Raw genomic sequence first — 22,943 nt, forward strand, 5'->3', positions numbered from 1 at the left:
TAACCCTTTGAATGCCATAGTTCCATTACCAAGTGAATAAAGATATGATAAATTGATATAAATTCCCATCACCACAATATCTTGATTGAATGAATGTCTTCACTCTGGTATGGTATAGTAGCACCACTTTGCGTTCACATGGTTAACAAAAAGCCTTCCCAGTTTATACTATTGATTCTATATAGCAATTCCAGAGACATATGGTGTCAGCACAAACATTATTTATTGTATTATGTGAGCTATGTTTTGGTCCCCTTAGGAGATTGTCAATAAAGTGTGTGGTGAAACAAAACATATTCCATGGTTTTTACACATTACATAAAAATTATTTATAAACTGTTAAAGCTGCACATCTTGAGATGTTGACATTATCAACTGTTTTAATATTATATAACTGAAAATTACAAATTTTGTAGCAACATAGGCAATTAAAATTTTAAAATGTCAAAATTATAGTCATGCTTGAATTACATAATTAACACGTGCTGAAAGCCTCCACAGATATATTGAAAAAATATTTTGAAAAAAATGGTGGTGGCATGCAATGTGTTGTAATGTCTGATACTGTAAAAGGGTTAATTATTCACTGGGTTTTAATTTTGCTTACTGTAAAATGACTAATTTTCACTAGGTCTAAATTTCGCTGATTTGCCATTTCAGATATATTCAGTGGGTTTTAAATTTACGGTTTTGTCATTTAGATAATGTGTTCTATGCTAATTTTACATGTTCACTGCGTTTTAATTTAATACATTTTCCAGTCAGCGAAATAAGCAAAATTAAAACCCAGTGAATAATTAATCCTTTTACAGTATTTCGCTGACTGGAAAATGCGCTAAATTAAAACCCAATGAATATGTAAAATTTAGCATAGGACACATTATCTAAATGAAAAAAACTGTAAATTTAAAACCCACTGAATATGCCTGAAATGGCAAATCAGCGAAATTTAAACTCAGTGAAAATTAGTTATTTTACTGTAGTTGCCAGGCTGTCCAATCAGTGAAAGCGAGAACGGTAGCTGTCAATGAGTTCCTTTTTGGATGGGGCTGGTTCAGGTGCGATATTCTTGGGGTAATTCGTTGTACCGCTGTACTTATACACTGATTTCCCCATATCCTCATCAACTTTTCTTTGCAGTGTAGCTGTCATCATATTCATGGCCCACTTGTTTGATTTTTCCACGTATTGCTTTCTAACAATCCACTGTCGTGTAGCTTTTGGACATGCCGCAGTCCACTGAAGATTGCCTGTTGCTGTTCTACGCTGTTCACGGCCAATGTTGTTGTTGTGGTCCAGTGCAGCAAGCTGGGTTCTGGCAATCATTTGGTCATGGTCAAATTCCTGCCGTTTTGGGCAGTACTTTAACATCATGCTGTGATATGTTTCGAGCTGCCCCGTATGGCAAAACAAAGTAAGATACTTTAAGTCGCGTAGTATCAACTTGTTTAGTATGACTGTTTCCAGTGCTTTGTGTGCTGGGCTTCCCCATTTCAGCCATTTCTTTCTCCTTTCTTCACACACCGAGATTTGTGGATGTGAGCAACTTGTGACCTTTATGCCAGGGAATTTGTGTTGATTACATGTGTGGTAGACAAGTGACTTCCATCTTTCAACAAGTAAATCTGGATCCTCTTCGCAATGGCGAGCAGACCACCATAGATGGTTGGTAATAGCTTTTATCCATGGCAGCAATTCTTCGCATCCTTTCTTGTTAGCAGCTGTGGTTAATTTTTTTTTAATACTTTTGCTGAAGTGCCATACATCAAATTGGTGTTGGATTTCAGGATATTCTTTCGATATCATTGAACGTATCTGCACATGCCTGTCAGTTGCTAGTGTGGCAACTGGTATAGGAACTTCCTTCATTACTTCCAGTGATCTCTTGCACCCTTCTTTTTCCATCCTGACGGAGCTACCTGTCTCAGTACTTTGGACCACTTGAAAGTCAAGAATACTGCCACTTTCTTGCTCCATGATAGTGTATGTACCATACTTGGCGGAGTACCCTGGTGAGTCACACCTTCCATCACCTGCAAGTTGTACACTTCTTCCTTTATACTTTGCGAAAGCTTCCTCTTGATGTTGTTTCCAAGTTTCATCTATTGTAGGAAGTAGATATTTTCTCTGGTTGATGTAAAATGTCTGTTTGGAAAAAAACTGTAAATTGAGAAGGCTCGCAAAGTTTCTAATATGTGTATAAGTCTCACCGCAATAAAGTATAGCTGCTGAGGCAAGGAGATTAGTTACAGGCATCTGACCAATAACAGGTTGAGAAAGCCACTGAAGGATGGAGTGTCCATTGAAACAAAAGAGAGTCACAGATAAGTGGGATCCATTGATTACTTTCTTTGTTTCATCAGGACACGATGGTTGCCCACAACTAGTACAGCAAATAAATGAGAAAAGAATGTCTAGTGCAGACTCGTGTACAATAAACTTCTTTTCACCAACAAGTGTCTGTGCCAACTCATCTTTTGTAGTCTCGTCTTCTATTTCACTGTCAGACTCTGGAACATATAATTCATCTTTTTCTTGAGACTCGTGAGACAGCTCGGAGTTCATGGATATGTCCAATAGATTGTCATCAACCTGTTCTGCACCTGATTGTGAGACTGTTGCTGGTGAGACATGATGTACTGCATCTTCCTCTTTCTTTTTTACATATGTATGGTCATGATGAATATGAGAGCCGTCACCATTACCACATTTTTGACATGCATATATATATTCATAATCTGAAGCTAGATTAACTTGACAGGCCATGTCACGACATTCCGGTATAACCTATAAACATAGTAAAAAAGTAAAATAATGATCAGTATGACAATACAGTAAGCATGACGACACAGGTAAACTAAAATAGCTATGCCGTCTTCGTAGAATGTTACTGTAACCAATGGTGCTTTGTTTTTTTGGAAATAACAATTGTTATTGTCTTGTTACAAACAATACAAAGTATTAAATTAATTGAGCTAAAAATAGAGAATTGAAAATATCACTACAAAAAGACATGTCAAGTATCCTGGTAACTGGCCTGGTATATTTCAAGGATAAGTAAAAAAATAGAATTGTTGACAAATGACGATAATAAATCACCTATAAGAATAGCTTTGCTCTGTTAGACCAGACTTTTATTATCCTTTGTTTTGCGAACCCGCCGAATGAACAGGAGCCGAAAATGAAAAAAAAAAAAAAATTATTTCAGCGTAATTTCTCGCGACTTGTAAGTGCAAAAAAATGCTAAAAAAATATTTTTATTTTTTTTCCGCACGCCGCATAACAAATCCAAGTTGCATTTAAGTGGGAATATCAAGAACAAAGTACCGAAGTCTCGCGCAGATGAGAAACCAGGTCATACATGGAATAACATTTTATTTCATTTCTTCTCTCCGATCAATGATCTCACTTACAATTCTCTGAGAATCACACAAATCTAGTAGGGGGAAAAAAAGAATTAATTTTTTTTTTTTTCGCCCTCCTCAAAAAAAACTATAAAAACTCGAGAAACAAGGAATAAAAAAAAAAGTCTGGCCTTATCGAAAGGAATTCCATTTTGACCCAATATCCCAGAAAAATCAGTCTTGTTAGGGGGTTAAAAACCGTGGGTGAATTGAAAACATAACTTCACAGGAAAAAAATCGTGATGAAATCTTAGGGGGAAAACAATAAACAAAGTTAAATCACAATAATTTTATCATAGAAAAAATTAACACAGAACTATAAAATTTTGCACAATTTTTCTGCCATCACCCCACTCACAGCTATCAATGGTCCTTCCCTTAGAGTTTCACTACAACCAAGCTATCAACATATGGCTTATTCTTGGTGGCTGTGATCCTTAAATTTTAAAGAAAAACAATGACAAGTTAATCACACTGTACCTGTATATTCTTATCCTGCGCAACATAAGGCACATCAGTCTGGATACAGGCATTCCTAATTTTTGGTGTCAGATCTTCGGTTTGAACATTTTTATCCTTTGAAAGAGTTAGAGGTGTCTGTGTTTCATTTTCACAGGAACCAATCAGCTAAATCCACAACAAAAACAAAAAAATTACAATATTATATATCGGTGTAATGCAGTTTTATAATGATGACAGGCTAGGGGAAAAGTTGTACACTAATGGTCTTGAAAATATAAAAATACATATTTGTATATTTATATGTAGAATAAACTTTTAATACATTTACATAATCTAATTCAGAATAAAGAATATAGTTTACCTTTATTTTTTTCACTCCTGTATCTTTCTGCTTCATTTGTCTTTTTTTCCCAATACTATTCATATCTAGAGTGAAAAATATACCAAAAAATTATACAACTTAATTCTGAATAATAAGCTGTCCATAATCATATTTATTTTGGTCTGTGAATGACAATCTACCAATTTATAATTTAAATTCATTTTTAATAGCATTGCTCGTTCATTTAATAAGAAGCACAGGTGCATAGTGGGAGGGCTTACCTGGGTACTCATTTTTCGGGACTAGAACAGTGGGATCAGCATTAATAAGTTTCCGCACCTGTGTAAATAAAATTAAATAATAGAGCGGAAAATTAATTATGACTCATAAATTATAGATTGAACATACCAAACACAAATTTTAGAGTAATAATATAAAAATGTGCACTGAGCACAATACAATATTGTTCGATACTCGTTGGCCCGAAGTCATGATTGTCAGCTCATTTAATAACGCAAACTTAAATTTATAATAGTTAGATCGTGTACCGAGTATGATGGACCGGAAGGGAAAGCTTGGAAACAGCGAGGCGCTCACCGTGACTGTAAACCGGCACGGGTGTTACAAGCTAAAACGAATAATGTCGATAACCAGATCGAGTCATCGAGTCACTAATTTAAAAACTACTGCTAACTGCGTATAAATTTGGTCGTTAAGCGATGCAAAGGGCGAAAACGGCTTCCAAATGCACACAAACTTCAGACACCTTCGGCGCCTTGGTATTTTACAAAGACTGGCTCATTTGCATACGAATCATAACACGCAGACGACAAGATTCATGACGAGGATTCACAGTAGAACTGCTCAACATTCGCATGTTTATAAAAATGATAATCTATATTTTTTTTTAGTAATTAACACATTCGCGATCTATCCTTTTATTTCGGGGAGAATCATTGCCGATAACAGGAAAACGCGTTACCCGCCAGAGGTTTCCCCCAGGGATTCGTTCGTAAAAATGTTTTGGCGCGGCACAATCAAACGCAAAATCACGGGATGTTTTTTTTTTACGTTCTTGGCGTTTGTGATTCATTCCAAACTAAAATAATGATAAAATATTATACCTGACATAGTGAACAATAAATAATTGACCGACGAATAAAGGCTGTAATTTTGAAATCCCGGCGGATGTATTGCGGGCGGGCAGTGGGGTACTAATAAACAGCAACAATACAAACATTTGTTAGCAGTCCGGCGTACACGTCAACATAAACAAGCAAAACACAACATAATGTCGCCTTCCGGTGTCACCAAATCTCATCAGACTATCAGGAAACTACTTTAGTTTCAGCCAAATAATTAGTTGTCTGGGGTTTAAGTGTTGTTTTCCCGGCAAAAGAAAAAAAAAACACTGACATACGTCAAACATTTCCACGATTTGCACATTGCTCTTTTTAAAAAAAATGTTTCCAACATTTACACTCGCGGTGTCGAGTTTACTATCACTCGAACAAAGTAACATCTACAAATTTAGAAAGTTTTCTTGGTAATATTACCTCACATTTTGCTCTTCGATTGCGTCTGTCGAGTACTGCTTTACTTTCATTTTTCGCAGTACGAATGTACTTAACGGGGACTGCATCAGGTTTCAGTCGTTTTCGTGTATATCCAAGCTGTGCCAGGATCGTCTGATTTCCTTGGTAATCATCTTCTGTGAAATGATTTTCACACACAACATAATTGTGGCTGTATGACTTTGGCTTAAAATCTGTACCAATATTAGCTAGCCATTCCTTGTGTAGACATCTTTTTTTCTTCGGACAAGGGAATGTGAAAAAAGACATCCCCGAATTTCGGTCGCGGTCATTTGAGCATCCATAGTATTTGCAGACAGCCATCACTCTTGAAAGTAGCGCAATGAATTATGACTCTCTAAGTGATTATATTTCTCTCTCATTATAACCCCCTAAGTTGGACACTAATTAACCTAGCCTTTGACGTCACAGTGCATAAACGAATTCCGCTCGCATTCTCGCCTGACCCAATAGAGGGCGCTTGAAAATTGCCAAGATGGCGGCGACCATATGGCATAATATATGGGATTATAACTATACTAATTTTTTTTTTATTTCAATTTTTTTTTTCATTATTCAAATAAGTGTACACAACTGCTGCTATGTGGCCAACAATATTGACAGGATTGACCTTTCCTTTAAGTTAAATCTGTTCATTTGGCTTCTGGAAAGCTTGGTTTTCAAGAAAAAACATAAAATTCTATGTGGCTTCATTGGTGATTAATTTCTCAAACAAAAATGTTATGGCCCCTGATTTCCTGTGTTTTTTAAAATGTGAATTAATTTTACCAAATTGCAAATTATTTTTAACTTTAATAAGATGTTTTTCAAGATCACTGTATCAATGGATGATGTTCTGTTTCGTCAATGAGTTACTATAACTAGTTGCATCACAACAAATCTTTGTCAATAGTGTCATCAACTTATAAGGTGCATTGCCTGTAACCTGTAAATTTTTTTTACTGACATTTTAGTGCAACGTTTTGAAAGTGTTATGCACTTCTCAATAATTTCTTTGTTCAGGTTTTGATTAACTTGTGGAAAGTGACAAAATATGAAATTGATGTTGAACGAATTGAAGTTCCAGTGGAGCATTGTGCTGTGTTCGATTTTGGCCCCCAGGGTCGTGCATTTAAAATACATCACTGCAGACAATATATAAGACTTACATTCATGACGACATTTCCCGAAATCAATGACACCCCTGTGTTGTATGACCCAAGAGAATGTTCGAATCATTGACTTGCAAAATTGAAGCTGTTTACACTTACAGTATATTATGCATTTCAACAAAATAACATGATCCAAAAATGTTTGAATTGAGCATTATACAGGGCTCAGATTGTACTATAAATCATATCTCGACCGCAGATTATTACACTTTTCAACTTTACTGAGGAAGTCAATGGGGCTTTCATGCGCCGGGGAAGCATGTACACAAATTTAGAATGTAAAACAGACATTTTTCCGAGTAGACCCTTTCCAATTTACCATCTATCCTCTCGCAAAGTTTCTAACCGTCCACTCCTGAACTATAAATTCATATGCGAGGAGTAAGTTTTACGAAGTATCCGAAGTTATTTAGATGCATGTTGCAACCTATGGTTCTGGAACGAAACCCAATCCTGATTTAAAGGTTGTTTCGTGGAACTTGACTAGGTTGATTTCACCGTTGAAGTAAGCTCAGATATTCCGTTATTCGTGGTTATAGAAATTTAAATCAAAACTTACCAGAACAGGTGATTTCAAACGAAACGACCACTAAAATAAATAGCCAATAAAATGACATTGTGTCAGACTTTACTTCTTTAGGTAGAAGACCTGAGTCAGGATACTCCGGCTAGCTCCTGGGGTGGCCATACTGAAGACATTTCTTTGAAAATCCGCGGGAAACTTAACTGAGTGTGACTGTAGACTATTTAAAATGACACTATTATCAGTTAGGCTCCACAATATACGCATCAACGCCCATAAATACGGGTTAAACAGCGGGAAAATAGTATGAACTTCAACCGCAGACGACACACACACATCGACGTTAGGCAGCAATACTGCCCTCAAGCGGTCAGCAAGTTTTCTGCGTCAATTTCAGGTTTTGAGAATACCATCGGGCGCGAAGGCCGTAAATAAAAGAAAAAAAAAACCTCTACGCTATTGTCTAGTTGATCAAATGACCTTTATAACACCAAATATGTATCGATACATAGAAACAATTTTGAATAACTGTGAATAAACCAAAAGAAAATTGCCCTTACTTCCATTTTGTTACATCATCAGTTTTTCATCTTTATTGTAATTTACTTTTTCTGAGTCAATATCCAAATAAGGATACGATTATACAATAAAGATTATCATTATTATTATTATTATTACTAGTATTTGACCTTTACAAAGTAAACCTACAACTTTTATTAGCATTTATATTATATTATTTATATTATCCAACAAAAGGACATTGCAATGACAGAATACAAACCGGGCAAATTCAAATGAATAACTATCAGTTGCTCACAACTACATGCGGATAGCTAGCTCTTTTCGTCATGTAATTATAGGTGGATTCACAGACTTACCTATAAATCTGATTTATCACCATAATTGTAGGACATAAGAAAGGTCAAACTTTTGATCGCTCTGAAGACTGGAAAAAGTAATGAATTTGTCTTAGTAGGCAGTTGAATAGATTTACCCTTTCATGGCAATAGAGGGCGCGGTCTTCCCATCTTCTAGTGCATTCAAATCTCAATGAAAAAGTTTATTTATTTATATATATAAACTATAAACTTTGGGGTTACATAATGAGTTAACGACCACTTTCATTTCTGAGAAAATGTTCACTAATTTTGTATAAGAATATTACGACCACAAATCAAGTCATTCCCTGTAATGAACATTTTTTATATTCTTTTTTCTTTGGCCCTCGCTACATAATCGATATATAAAAACTGGATAAAATGAGTTGTTGTGTAGAAGACGCTTGTAGGTTGTATGCGAGACGCTTGTAAACAATATGTTTGCCAAGATTATCTTTGGATACCGATATGCTTGTTCAGGGTAGAGATCATGCGTAATATGTAAATTAAATGATTGTCAATCACTTGAAGAGCGTGTCTTTAGGGACGACGTCAAAAGATCGATGTCTGATGAAAAAAAATATTTCCTTTAGTTTGGGGGTGGGGGTTTTGACCTCAAAAAGTTTCCATCCTACAAAAACGATTTTATTTTTTAATGAAGTCAAAAAATTTTTTTTTTTTCTATCCAATCATGGACAGAAATAACCGAAAAGGGAAAAAAAACTGAAAAATAGGTTGGTTCGAGTGTAAATCTGTGCGTCAAATGAGGTGCATTTGTAAAATCTTTTTACACCCACCCGACAACCAACTGCTATGCAATACTACTGTTCGATTATCAATTTGTATTTAATGGTGAATGTAGTCTGACGCCATGACCAATATTTATCAATTAAGTTTCAGTGGGGGGTAGGGGGTTTGGAAAAAAACTAAAGGAATTAAAGCGAACCTAAATGCGGCCTTAATTTATAGTTGTGTATATTCTAAACTGTATTCGAAATAATATTGCAGTGGTTTAATTTTGTTTTAATTATAACTGTAGCTTGGATAGGCATTTGAAGTGCTTGCCATGGAGGCCATTTATGAAGGGGAATAATTAACGAACGAACATATTTATAATCCGGGTACTTTTCAAAGCTATGACGTTTTAGTATCTGATCGCATTCGTATACGCCATTGTACATAGCCGTTCATGCTGCCAAGCATTGTGTACTATTAGTATAAACTCAACTTTTATATGCACAATGTGCTTTTTAAAACTTGGGTTAGAGCAATATGCGTTTGAACCACAGTATTCTGAGAGTGAAAGCCCAATTGCGTTAAAGTACCGTACTTCCCCGATCGTAAGCCCCTCCCGAGTATGAAGCCCATCCCTATGTTTTTACTTGGTATTTATCGAGTTGAGAGCATTCACTTATAAGCCTAGAGTGTTTTTACTGGGCGTCGACGATATTCTTTAAAATATGCGTGTAAAAGGTGTGTTTCATTTCATAATAATCGTGATTGGCATGTTAGTTTGGTTCATGTTTTTAGTTTTATGAGAAAACTCGCATTAATTTCAAGTTCAGAGTGCATGGCGAACGTACACAACGTGATTCGCATCGTTTCTATTCTGTCATTTACTCAGGATGAACATCGATGTTGCAATTCTGGAGTAATCCATATTTCTTTGAGTAGTAGCCTTCGAAAAGCCAAAAATGTGATCGTTAAGTCGTGTACCTGGTTATTGGGCATGGTTTACTTTGAGACTATCATGAAAAGCCTAGGGTTTGAACGATGAGACATGTTGGCGACCGAGAAAGGTGTTTAAATTCTTTCTCCACACTCAGTTTACCCACGGTTACTATTAACCGTCGTTTATATTTCGGAAATTGCGAATCGCCAGTTTTTAGGAAAAAAAATCATCGTTTTTTCGTTGCAATCAGTGCTACAGATCGCATTTTAACATTGCGGTAATTCACTTCCGCATTGCGCTAAAAAATCATCGTCAATAATCGGAAAATTTCATCATTACGACACATCATTTTGATTGGTTAATGAAAGACATGACCTGTTATGTCAAAGGAAGTTGTTCCAGGTCAAATCGTGCTGAAAAACCTCATGGTGGAAAATTGTTTTGCGTCGAGAGTTTGCGTACGATCGAAAACATACCAAAACGAAGATAATGATAAATGCCTTCGTCCACTGTTTCCTCACAGACCCTACCCATTATTTCACCGTAAATTCAGACGGTATGTAAATTGTATTGTAATAAAATGTGTGTTTTTTATGAACATGTTTGTTTCTTCATTGTAAGTATCGTTCAAATCAATGACGCATTTTTTTTCAAAAATAAGTATTATTTTCCCGAGCCCGGCGTGGTGAACGAATATTTTTTTTGGATAATTTTTCGTTGTTTGCAAGATGGCTACAGTGTTTAACCCCAAAACAAAATCATTTTTTCTGAGTTGGTCCTCGAGTACAAGCTCATCCCTTACTTTTCCTTTACGTGTTCATGCCTCCGGGCTTATGATCAGGGAAGTACGGTATACTGTGACGATTCAGATCAGTCCAGTGTGAGTGATGAGAGTATATCGTTGACGATGCCCCTTGTTCGGATGAAAGTTTTATTTCAAATTACACGGAAGTCTGTGAACAATCTGCTTGGTGTTCCTGTGACACTTGTCCCATGATTTGCCAGTGCAGCCCCGTGAATACATGGACGAAAATGTTTCCACCACCACACTACGAACTCAAGATTGCATACTCCAGCATCCATACTTTGAATAATTTGCACGCCGCACAGTGCAGTACTGGAAATAGCATTTATTAGACAGACAAAAAACAAAACAAAATGCCTGTCTCGATCAATCGCACATCCATAATGTTTGTATGTTGGTAGCATGTAAATAACGTTAACGTAAAAGTCGAAACAACCTAGACTGGAAGTCAATTCACCAGTCCAGCCAGCTATGGCTCCCTAAGTTGCTTATATTTAATCAGATACTATTTCGTCATCATGCTTTGTTACCTTACCTGTTTATACCTCATGAGGGCGTTTTTTATGACAAGATGGCGCAAACGGAAGTCCTTCGCAGGTTTATGGTTTCTCATATTTAAATCATCATAACTCTGAAGATAATCATTTTTTTAAATTTAGTTTTTCAAATTTATAATCAATATACATAACTTGATAAATACAAACACCAAAATAGGCTCTATTTAGTTCCCCTTTATTAAGTTTTTTATCCGACATCGATCTTTTGACGTCGCCCCTTAGTCAAATCAACATCTTTGTTTTCAAAGCAATGACACGTGCGTTTCCTGTTCGTTATAAAAAAAAAAAAGGTGTTTTTTACCCCCTGAAACCATCGCTATATTTGTTTTTTCTAGTTGAATGCATGCTTTATATATTCTTATAAGAGAATATGGAAAATAAGTAAATTTGAGAAATGTCAAAGAAAAAAACCTCTACTACATCCTTAAAGAACTAATATGGCTTTAATTTCTCACTTCGACTTTCGTGGTAATACAAGCTTGGCACGTAGTTGCCATAGATTGCTTTCTGGGGTGTTCAGTCACCCGTTTCACAATGTTTAGCACCACGATTTCCAAAACTAAACCATATTTTTTTAATGAGGACAGCTCGAGAGTTATTATGAGTTGTATAATTAGAATAAACTTGCTGAGCCAATGATGCCTTTTTTATTGGACTGTCATGTAAAGAGAGCTAACATTTAGATAGGCACGTGCAGGAATAGTAACTTAATATGAATAACTTCAATTTTCTCCTTGATTACTTTTTTATGGACCCCGAAAACACTCAATAACCGTAGTGCGGCGGTTTTCAGTTGCCACCTTCCTATTACTACCGGTAACAGCTGAGCGGAATGAAACGATGTAATCACCAGTGGTGGTTGCAGAGAGTTTGAAGTAATAATATTGTAATTGTTTTCACGATAAGCACAGTACATGTAGTGCAAATATTTATTGGATCATGTAAATATATGCATGTATTTATGTACAGTCTTTGTTTCGAAGATAAAAAATAGTATGTGTCCCCTCTCCCCACCATTGCCAAGAAGTATATTTTGTTGGGTTTCCAGGTGGCAAAGAAATATATACACCAGTGTCGATATAGAAAACAAAAATTACATTTTATTGCTTTCAAAAGGTATGTTCAATACTTCCAAGAGATTGAATATAATATTGCCTCCAGGATAAATAAGTTGAACTCCAACATCAAGAAGTGGGGTAAATTCTTGAAATGTATCATGTAGATCCCCTCACAAAGATTACTGTAATTTCATTTTATTTGTAGTAATTACCAGGCATCTGTATATGTTATGTAAACTTTAAAAGTATGCTCCAATAAAAAAGGTGTTTTAAATACAAAAAAAAAAAAAAAAAAAAAAAAAGTAGTATATTTTGAACGCGACCCAGAAGTGGTGGGCAAATTCATTTTTGAATGAGTTCTATGGTTGTTTTTACTGCAATAACTGTACTATTTTCACTAACTTTGTTCACGTAGTAACTAGAAAACTTAATTTATTGGTATGCACTGTACCACTCCCCCAGAAGTATAATCACTTGTCATTGTCACCTCCGTTTTAACTGATCTGGAAACTTACCAACGGATGTGCGAAGCACCCAAGCGGTCAGCAAATTATTTTTTATTAATTTTAAAATACAAAAGGTAGCCCAACCAGTTCTCAAACACCTTGATTTGAAACTGTTATTTGGATGTACAGCTGTTACCCTGAAGAAGACGATCCTAACATCGTCGAAACGTTGGTTTTTGTTTTATCTATTCAAGAAGTTTGAGAACTGATTGAGCTACCTTTTGTATTTTAAAATTACTGTTTATTTATCTGGTGTGCTCCCGAGCTCCTATTATACTTCAATAGTTGTGGTTGGGCCGACTTCTTTACTTGCTACTATATGTTTTATGGACACGAGGTCCTTTTTGACATTTCCATGGTTCAAGGGGTTGCCAAATATTCAGGAATTAAAGGCGTCGTATTTTTGCTGTGTTGAAATGCGGGCTTTCTTGTAAATTTGTTCCTGTTTGGTCACCTGCATTACTAAAATCGGGTTTGGGTTAGCTAATATATTTCATGGAGTTGATGTAGTGATTGTATTATATATTAAACCCAACATTGCACAATTATGTCCATTACATCATCGGTATTTTGGATTCAAAATGGCCGACTGGCAGTCATTTCGTTTCTGGGGACATGCCTCAACTGATTCAATCAAACATTAAAACTCAATTTTACATCTTGTTATACTTACTAACATGCATTTGTTTCAATTAACGTGAACTCTGTCATCATGACTTAATCTGCAAGAGATCTCTATGTGGCATTTGGAGATATAAATCCGTATTTCAGAGAACATATTCAATTTTATATAATTTAGGATTGCACAGATATGATCCAGTCAGTTGCTCATGCCATAAAAGTAAAATACTGAAATATTCAGCAATAACTTGGACTCAATTCAAAATTAAGGATTTTAATTACAATTAAATTTCCTTCTACAAACTCATCTGCCGACATGATAGCATTTGTCTATTATTTAAATGTGTGCATTTTGTCCTGCTGTTATGACAGTGGAATAGCAATGTGATCTGTGTGGTGATCATCTCTTGTACGTTCCCAAAAATTACAATCTCAATAATATATAATATATAATACAATACAATTACAATATTTCAGTATTTTACTTTTATGGCATGAGCAACTGACTGGATCATATCTGCGCAATCCTAATCATTGTAAAAATACAACCACTACCTTGCTCTATTGCACATATCTCACTACTTATGTAAAACATCTTGCCAAAATAAATGGTTCACATGTACATCACATCGATATATTGTAAATTTGCTTCTAATATAGTCGATCTGTTCCAGGGTTCTCTATTGCGTGTGTTTTGTATGCAAATATGGTATGTACATTGGTGATCACATATATCATGAGAAGGTAGTTGTCTAAATCTGGCATATGCAACTCATTTTTGTTTTTGCTATATAAAAACATTCACACCTTCTAATGCAAGTGTGTTTATATATTATTTTGTTTTGTTGAGAATAAATAAATGTGAGCCTGACTTGCTAGGGAGATTCGTTTGTTCATGGTTGTTAGAAGTGTTAATCCATATTATCTTTTAATCTCATGATACTTGTGAGAGGGTTCATCATTATGTGATTCAACACTGTGTAAGGGTTATGAATTATTATAAACAAATCTTAGGAAAACAAAACAATTTTCATCTTTTAATGATAAACACTAAAATATTTAATTTCCAAAAACAACCGTGAAGTCAATAGAAAAAATTAAAAAACTGTATACAACTTCAAATATAGTAAAAGTTAATTCTGATACATATAACTTCATAAATTCAAATATTGATATATCAAAGAATTTAGAATGAAGGACAAATAAATATATAATACACCTGTAATACTTACACTGTACAGAAGGTTTTACAAAAAGCTTGTTTCTGAAACAAGTACAAACATTCTTGGCAGAATAGTAATACAAATATTCACTTTTCAAAGCATGATACATTATGAACAAGAACAAAGGACAGTGTTAAATAATTAATTAATTAAGTATGCAAATGAGTTGATTAAGTAAGTCAACTCAATACATCATCCCTTATGCCAGTTTTAAAATGTTTTGAAGTTTGATATAGTTCGGGAGAAAAAGTTGAACACAATTGAAAGATTAAAGCTGCAGAGCATCTTTTTGGGTCCAAGGTTGAAGGCGGACATCATACTATGCCTTAATAGAATAAGCTTGTTAAAAAGTTTTAATATAGCATACAGCACATTGTTTCAAATAATTCATATGGCCACTGAATGGTTCAGAACTGAAAATTCGTTAAACATACCGATAAGCTTATTTGGTTGTTAACCATACCTTTTTGATAAAGTTTGTGTTTCTCTGTCTACATTACTAACATACCTGTTAAAAAAAACTTTGATGTGAATATTAAAATATTTACAGTACCATATGAAGTGATATTTCACAATCAACATCACTAGTGTGGATGATGAGCACCATGGTCATGTAATACAAAAAATATATACTAGTATTTAACAAGTTAAATAATACCATAGGAATGTTCTGATAATGATAAGAAAGTTACTACATGCTACCTTATATATAGCTATTGAACATAATTAAGAGCATATCAATATTGAAACCAACAACTAAATAGATTATGGGCTACTGCCTGTGGAATTTGCCATTCTGTGTAAAAGCGTTTGTTTGTTGAGACAGAAAATCTACTACACTGTACATATTTATGGACACAATCTACTAGCTTGCATACACTTTATGCATATAATTCTAAACTGTGATCTGAGGGTGGTATGTTTGATGCAATATACTGCTTTTTAAAAACATATAATACTACAACAATTATCAATATGGCTATGACACCAATTAGTACTATAGCCCACCAGTAAGTCTTAAGTATTGATGGACTTTGTAGTATAACAGGTGTCAGTTCTTGCTGTGGTTGAACCTGTGAATAGACCATATATTTGGTATGTTAGAATTGCTGATACTTTTGTGTGTTAATCATACCTTGAATTCGATCTTAAAATAATTGCACATGTGTAAAGTTTGAACATAATTAGACCAGCATTTTTGAAAACAAAATGGCCACAGTGGAGGTCCCATTGTATGTATATCAAGCATGGGAATAATAGAAATACAGGATTATGGCGTATTTTTAGCATCCTGAATCATTCAGCGAATGAAAATGCAAATATCTTGGTATATTATTAGATTGAAATGTAACTATAGCATATATTAGCTTGTATTCTAGAAAGAACAATTGAAAAATAAAAACATAATTGCAGTCATGCTGTCCATTTTTTGTTTTTGTCTCTTCGCAATACAATGAAATTGCCAAATTCAGTCAATTGTTGAAGCATTTACTGTGACATGTCCATAAGATTATCTTAGACTTTGTAACAGTCATTGTCCAAGAAAACTGTTGTATTGTGTCTTTTGTGTACAAAATATTATTATCTTCCCTTTTTGTACCAAATTGGAACAAAATTTGCCATCGCTAGCATATGTGAATAAAATATATATGTTTAAATTAATAAATGGCATACCTCTATACATTCTTGATCCAGATTGCAATAACCTTTGTAACCATTACAAGGTCTACCAGGTTGTGCCATTGTGTCCGGGACAATATCTATTTGAAATGTTGACCTAAGTATCAAAAAGTAAAAAAAAAACATGTTGGATTCATTTCACATTTCAATGTATATGGACCGATATATAATTAACATCTGATCTAATATGCAAAGCTTAAACTTCTGTACTATGAGGCACCCAATTGTAACATATTGAGTTTGCCTAAGCGTATTGCATGCTGGGTACAGCCTTGTGTGAGTTTTGGTAAATAAAGTCTCCATCCATGTAAAGATTCAATTCTGATTCGAGTCCTATAATTTCTGGCAGTAAGAGTAACGACCTAGTATAATACAGAGCCTGAGAGTGATATACTACACCAATATCAAAGCAGAATTTTCTAAAAAAACTGATTGAAATTGTAAAGAAAATATTGATAGAATCCAAGCATTTTTAGTCTCCATGGCATTTATACTTTCAGACCTCAAGTGAGTGATCACTCTACCCACTATACTTACTGATATCAAGACCCAGAAAAGTTAAATATCAAAGCCTGTACTTTTGTTATCTTTATGTGCAAACTAACAGGAAATAGGAAAATAATATATCGACTCACTTGCAGATATGATCTTCCAAGCAGCACACATGACAAAGTTGATCTTCTTCTTTACACATACACCTTTCCATACCATGAGCAACACATATGGAATGTGAACAAATCTAAGAGATAATAAAGCATTATATTATAGCTTGGACAATTATTATACTCAATACTAAAATGGCTTACTATTTTTTACAATATAATAGTATGAGGTTAGGAACACAAAGAAGTATGCATGCAAGCTCTTCTGTATTTATTATTACACATTTGTTCTCTGCTTGTGGTAACAATTTAATGACATACAACAGCTAAAGCACCAACAAAAAACACTGAAATTTGCATTCAATGATGTGATCATGATTTTTATTAGTGATTTCAATGTAAACAAAGAAAAATGTTTATGAGAAATTCAACATTGAAACATTTGTAGATATAGCTTTCTATAGAACGATGGATTGTTTTCAGTGTTAGATGTATAATAAAACATACTATTAATTATAATAGTTTGTACACAAGCATCTTTGGCCTATAATTTATATAATTTCACAAAAATTTAAACAACTTCTGTTACAGCATGTCAATTATTAATCCATGAATACAATTAAATTACGACGTTGAGAATCTTTTCTGTCTGAACCAAATCACTAATTGTTACCATGGCAATATGAGTAAAACATCGTTAACAATAAAAGTATCTTACCCCATTCATACATATCATATCTCCTTCACATGGGATGAGATCAGGTTGTAACACAGGTTCAGGACATACACCATCATCAGTATAAGTGTTGTCAAGGAAACAACATGTATATACAATGACTTATTTTAAGTTTTTTTTTTTATATTTATATTTGAGTGTTGAATGATGCAGTCATTAAGTAAGAGGAACTATATACACAAACTTTAGATGTCAATACAAAGATCTTGTTGAAGGAGAGCATCATGCACACAACTGGACAATCTCTCCCATCATCAGCCTACTGTTCCACTGATATATGTATACATATAACAGTATAATAGTATTTGGAACAGTGTTATATTGAGAAGAACTTTTATGTTTAAATGTAATGAACTTTTTACCATGTGTACTATCATACATAAAAGATAATGTGTACATGTACATACGTCAGTGTAATCACAAACTCTATACACATGAAATTATTGAATACGACACAAAAAGGGGATGGGTTAACTTTCATATATATTGATATCATCAAACTTGTCAAATGGTAAAAATTTTTCAACTTGAATCTGCCAGCTTAGCAGTCATTATCATCAATGATGTACCTTACTTATCCAAACTTGAGAGAAAAAGGATATGTACAGTATGCATCATCAGCACACTGATTACCAGAAAAACAAAGTATGTTGTGACTACTATTATAATAAGTACATTGTTTACTGCAGCATACGTCTGATGCAGGACTGAAAAAAGACATACAAATAATTAGTTCTAGACATTGTGGTGGTTCATGTACAAATGTGACATACAAGTGTGAACTTAGAACTATAGACACTGTTGATAATATTTTGTATTTTATGAGGTGTGATAGGAATGATCACCAGTCATTAATGAAATTAAAAAAAAAAATTGATATGCACATGTCTTATTTTTTTTAGTGATAAAGTAAGAATAACACTAGTCAAAGATTGTCCTTAGCTCAACATTGCATGACAATAGAGGTAGGACACAGATAGTCACCAAGATCTTGTTGGAGTGAGAGAGTCATACTTGTTCTTGTCTCTCAAATAAGGCTTATCAAGGTCCATTAATTAACAAAACAAACAACTGGATATATCAAACTGAAACAGAACATTATACATCAGCCCACCATGACCAGGAAATTGTTGTTGACATGTTCAAATTACAGACTTATATGTTGGATCGTCAAATGTCAATGAATCCAAAAATAAATTGATATTTATGTATACTTCAAATGTAATTTTTACATCATGGAAATTGCAAAAATTGGTCAGAGCTTGCCAAAGAAACAATCTTGAAAATCCAAAATTGTTTTGTTTTTTTCAACTTTGTTTTTAATTCACTAGTCACAACAATTATAGGAGTCTTTCTAAATTTTTAGTTATTGTGCAAAAGAATCACTGAATGTCAATTTGTTTATTCTGATAAGTAAATTACCAAACCATTGAAGACAATAATATGAGGTTATCATGAGAAATATACCATAAAGTATGCACATGAGCAGTACAGTGATTGTATTGACTTGCGGAAGTTGATGTAACCTGAGTACTGCCTGAGTACATGCTTTGTGCTATTCTTGTGACAACATAATTATTACATTTTTTTCTTGCTAGTAGTAATAATTTATTGGGGTGCAGCATAGTGGTTGTCGCATCAGACTCGTGATCGGTAGACTGAACACATCAAAAATGGTCAACCCCTATCCCCGGGTGAGTGTGCCACAGACTCAATGGGAAGGCCAATTCCACTGGCTAAGATTCATTCACTAACAAATGCGACCACAGGTGCTTGTGTTCGACTGAGCCAGGTTGATGCAAGGATAGCACATTAAATTGACATTTAACAGAGAGTCAGCAACTCAGCTCTGTCATGTAGTCCCAAACATAATATGGAGTTTGTAGAAAAAAGGCACTATGTGTCAGCACTAGCAATTTGCATGTACAAAAAAAAACGTCAGGAGAGACAACAGTGACATTCAATGTTCGAAACCCCATATAAGGGAACATTTGGTTAAATGCTGATACGTTATAGAAATAGTGCTGATACAATACAACGACAGAAGTGAAAAATCTAAGAATACAAAGCATCATGTGGTTATTTAATTAGCACAATATACAACATTCAATTAATATTCTGGGTTTAACCTTACCTACAGACTGCATGTGATTTGAGAGTACATGGAGTGCCTTCAAGTGTATCATGAGATTCTCTCATTGGATAACAACAATCATCCCAGCATCCATTGGCATCTTCATACCCACAGTCACATTCTTCACCAATATCTAATACACCATTACCACATATTGATATTGGGTGTTCTGTTATTAGAAGGTGTCATTGGAAGTTAGAATACACCATTACCACATATTGATATGGGGTGCTGTTATTAGAAGATATCATTGGAAGTTAGAATACACCATTACCACATATTGATATGGGGTTCTCTGTTATTGGGAGATGTCATTGGAAGTTAGAGTACACCATTACCACATATTGATATGGGGTGCTGTTATTAGAAGATATCATTGGAAGTTAGAATACACCATTACCATATATTGGTATGGGGTTCTCTGTTATTGGGAGATGTCATTGGAAGTTAGAATACACCATTACCATATATTGATATGGGGTTCTCTGTTATTAGAAGATATCATTGGAAGTTAGAATACACCATTACCACATATTGATATTGGGTTCTCTGTTATTGGGAGATGTCATTGGAAGTTAGAATACACCATTACCATATATTGATATGGGGTTCTCTGTTATTAGAAGATATCATTGGAAGTTAGAATACACCATTACCAGATATTGATATTGGGTGCTGTTATAAGAAGATGTCATTGGAAGTTAGAATATACCATTAACACATATAGATAGGGTGTTCTATTATTGGGAGGTATCATTGGAAGTTAGAATACGCCATTACCACATATTGATATGTGGTGCTCTGTTATTAGAAGATGTCATTGGAAGTTAGAATACACCATTACCACATATTGATATGTGGTGATCTGTAATTAGAAGATATCATTGCAAGTTAGAATACACCATTACCACATATTGATATTGGGTGCTCAATTATTGGGAGGTATCATTGGAAGTTAGAATGCACCATTACCACATATTGATATTGGGTGTTCTATTATTGGGAGGTATCATTGGAAGTTAGAATACACCATTACCACATATTGATATGTGGTGATCTGTAATTAGAAGATGTCATTGGTAGTTAGAATACACCATTACCACATATTGATATTGGGTGCTCTATTATTGGGAGGTATCATTGGAAGTTAGAATACACCATTACCACATATTGATATGTGGTGGTCTGTAATTAGAAGATGTCATTGGTAGTTAAATACACCATTACCACATATTGATATTCGGTGCTCTATTATTGGGAGGTATCATTGGAAGTTAGAATACACCATTACCATATATTGATATGGGGTGCTGTTATTAGAAGTTGTCATTGGAAGTTAGAATACACCATTACCACATATTGATATTGGGTGCTCTGTTATTGGAAGATATCATTGGAAGTTATAATACACCATTACCATATATTGATATGGGGTGCTGTTATTAGAAGATATCATTGGAAGTTAGAATACACCATTACCACATATTGATATGGGGTGCTGTTATTAGAAGATATCATTGGAAGTTGGAATACACCATTACCACATATTGGTATGGGGTGCTGTTATTAGAAGATATCATTGGAAGTTAGAATACATCATTACCACATATTGATATTGGGTGCTGTTATTAGAAGATATCATTGGAAGTTAGAATACACCATTACCACATATTGATATGGGGTTCTCTGTTATTGGGAGATGTCATTGGAAGTTAGAATACACCATTACCAGATATTGATATTGGGTGCCCTGTTATTAGAATATGTCATTGTAAGTTAGAATACACCATTACCACACACTGATATGGGGTGCTCTGTTATTGGAAGATATCATTGGAAGTTAGAATACACGTACCATTACCACATATTGATATTGGGTGCTGTTATTAGAAGATGTCACTGGAAGTTAGAATACACCACTACCACATATTGATATTGGGTGTTCTGTTATTGGAAGATGTTACTGGAAGTTAGAATACACCATTACCACATATTGATATTGGGTGCTGTTGTTGGAAGATATCATTGGAAGTTAGAATACACCATTACCACATATTGATATTGGGTGCTGTTATTGGAAGATATCATTGGAAGTTAGAATACACCATTAACACATACTGATATGGGGTGCTCTGTTATTAGAAGATGTCATTGGAAGTTAGAATACACCATTACCACATACTGATATGGGGTTCTCTGTTATTGGGAGATATCATTGGAAGTTAGAATACACCATTACCATATATTAAGTGGTAGGACGCATGAAGAGAAGGAGCAGTTTTATGATGAGTTGTCAGGGGAATGGGGGGTACAAAGTGGGGGTGAATTGGTCCTATGTATGGGTAACTTCAATGGGCATGTGGGAAAAAAGATTGATGGATTTGAAGGTGTGCACAAAGGGAACGCTTTTGGGGAGAGAAACTTGGAAGGAAGGATGTTGTTAGAGTTTTGTGATGAAATGGAGTTGTGTGTAGCAAATACATGGTTTAAGAAGGAGGACAAAAGGAAGGTGACGTTCAGCTCTGGAGGAAATGAGACAGAGATTGATTTTGTGCTAGTGGACAAGGAGAAGAGAAAATTTCTGAAGGATATAAAGGTGTTTCCAGGGGAATTACAACACAGGTTGGTGGCTGTGGATGCGGACAAGAGGAAGGTGAAAAAAATAGTAAGGAAAGTAGCATTGGTGAGGAGGAATGTGTGGAAATTGAAAGAAGAAGATACCAGAAAGAATTTTGAAGCGAGAGTTGGGGAGCTTGTGGAGACTGATGCATCAGATTTGTGGGGGTGCTTTAAAGAAAGGGTGTTGCAGACATGTGATGAAGTTTGTGGGAAGAAGAAAGGTAGGAGGGGTAGAGGAGACACAGGTTGGTGGAATGAAGAGGTGAAGGAAGCAATAGCAAGAAAGAAAGATGCATACAAGAAAATGCGAAAAAGTGGTACTGAAGAGAATAAGGTTAGGTATAAGAGATTGACAAGGTAAGTGTGGGTGGTGGGTGTGAGGCGGCTGTGACAGC

General features: G+C 34.8%; 1 protein-coding gene across 1 annotated transcript; it reads left to right on the top strand.

The window, feature by feature from the left end:
- The first annotated feature begins 21,628 nt into the window (after positions 1-21,628).
- LOC144344497 (uncharacterized) lies at positions 21,629-22,909 on the top strand. The gene is made up of 2 exons (XM_085495019.1): positions 21,629-21,700; positions 22,139-22,909. The coding sequence occupies exons 1-2, from the start codon at positions 21,629-21,631 to the stop codon at positions 22,907-22,909; spliced, it is 843 nt and encodes a 280-aa protein (XP_085351145.1).
- The last annotated feature ends 34 nt before the right edge of the window (positions 22,910-22,943 follow it).

This window comes from Saccoglossus kowalevskii, chromosome 21, assembly GCF_978046115.1.
Source record: "Saccoglossus kowalevskii chromosome 21, keSacKowa6.1, whole genome shotgun sequence".
Classification (NCBI taxonomy): Eukaryota; Metazoa; Hemichordata; class Enteropneusta; family Harrimaniidae; genus Saccoglossus; species Saccoglossus kowalevskii.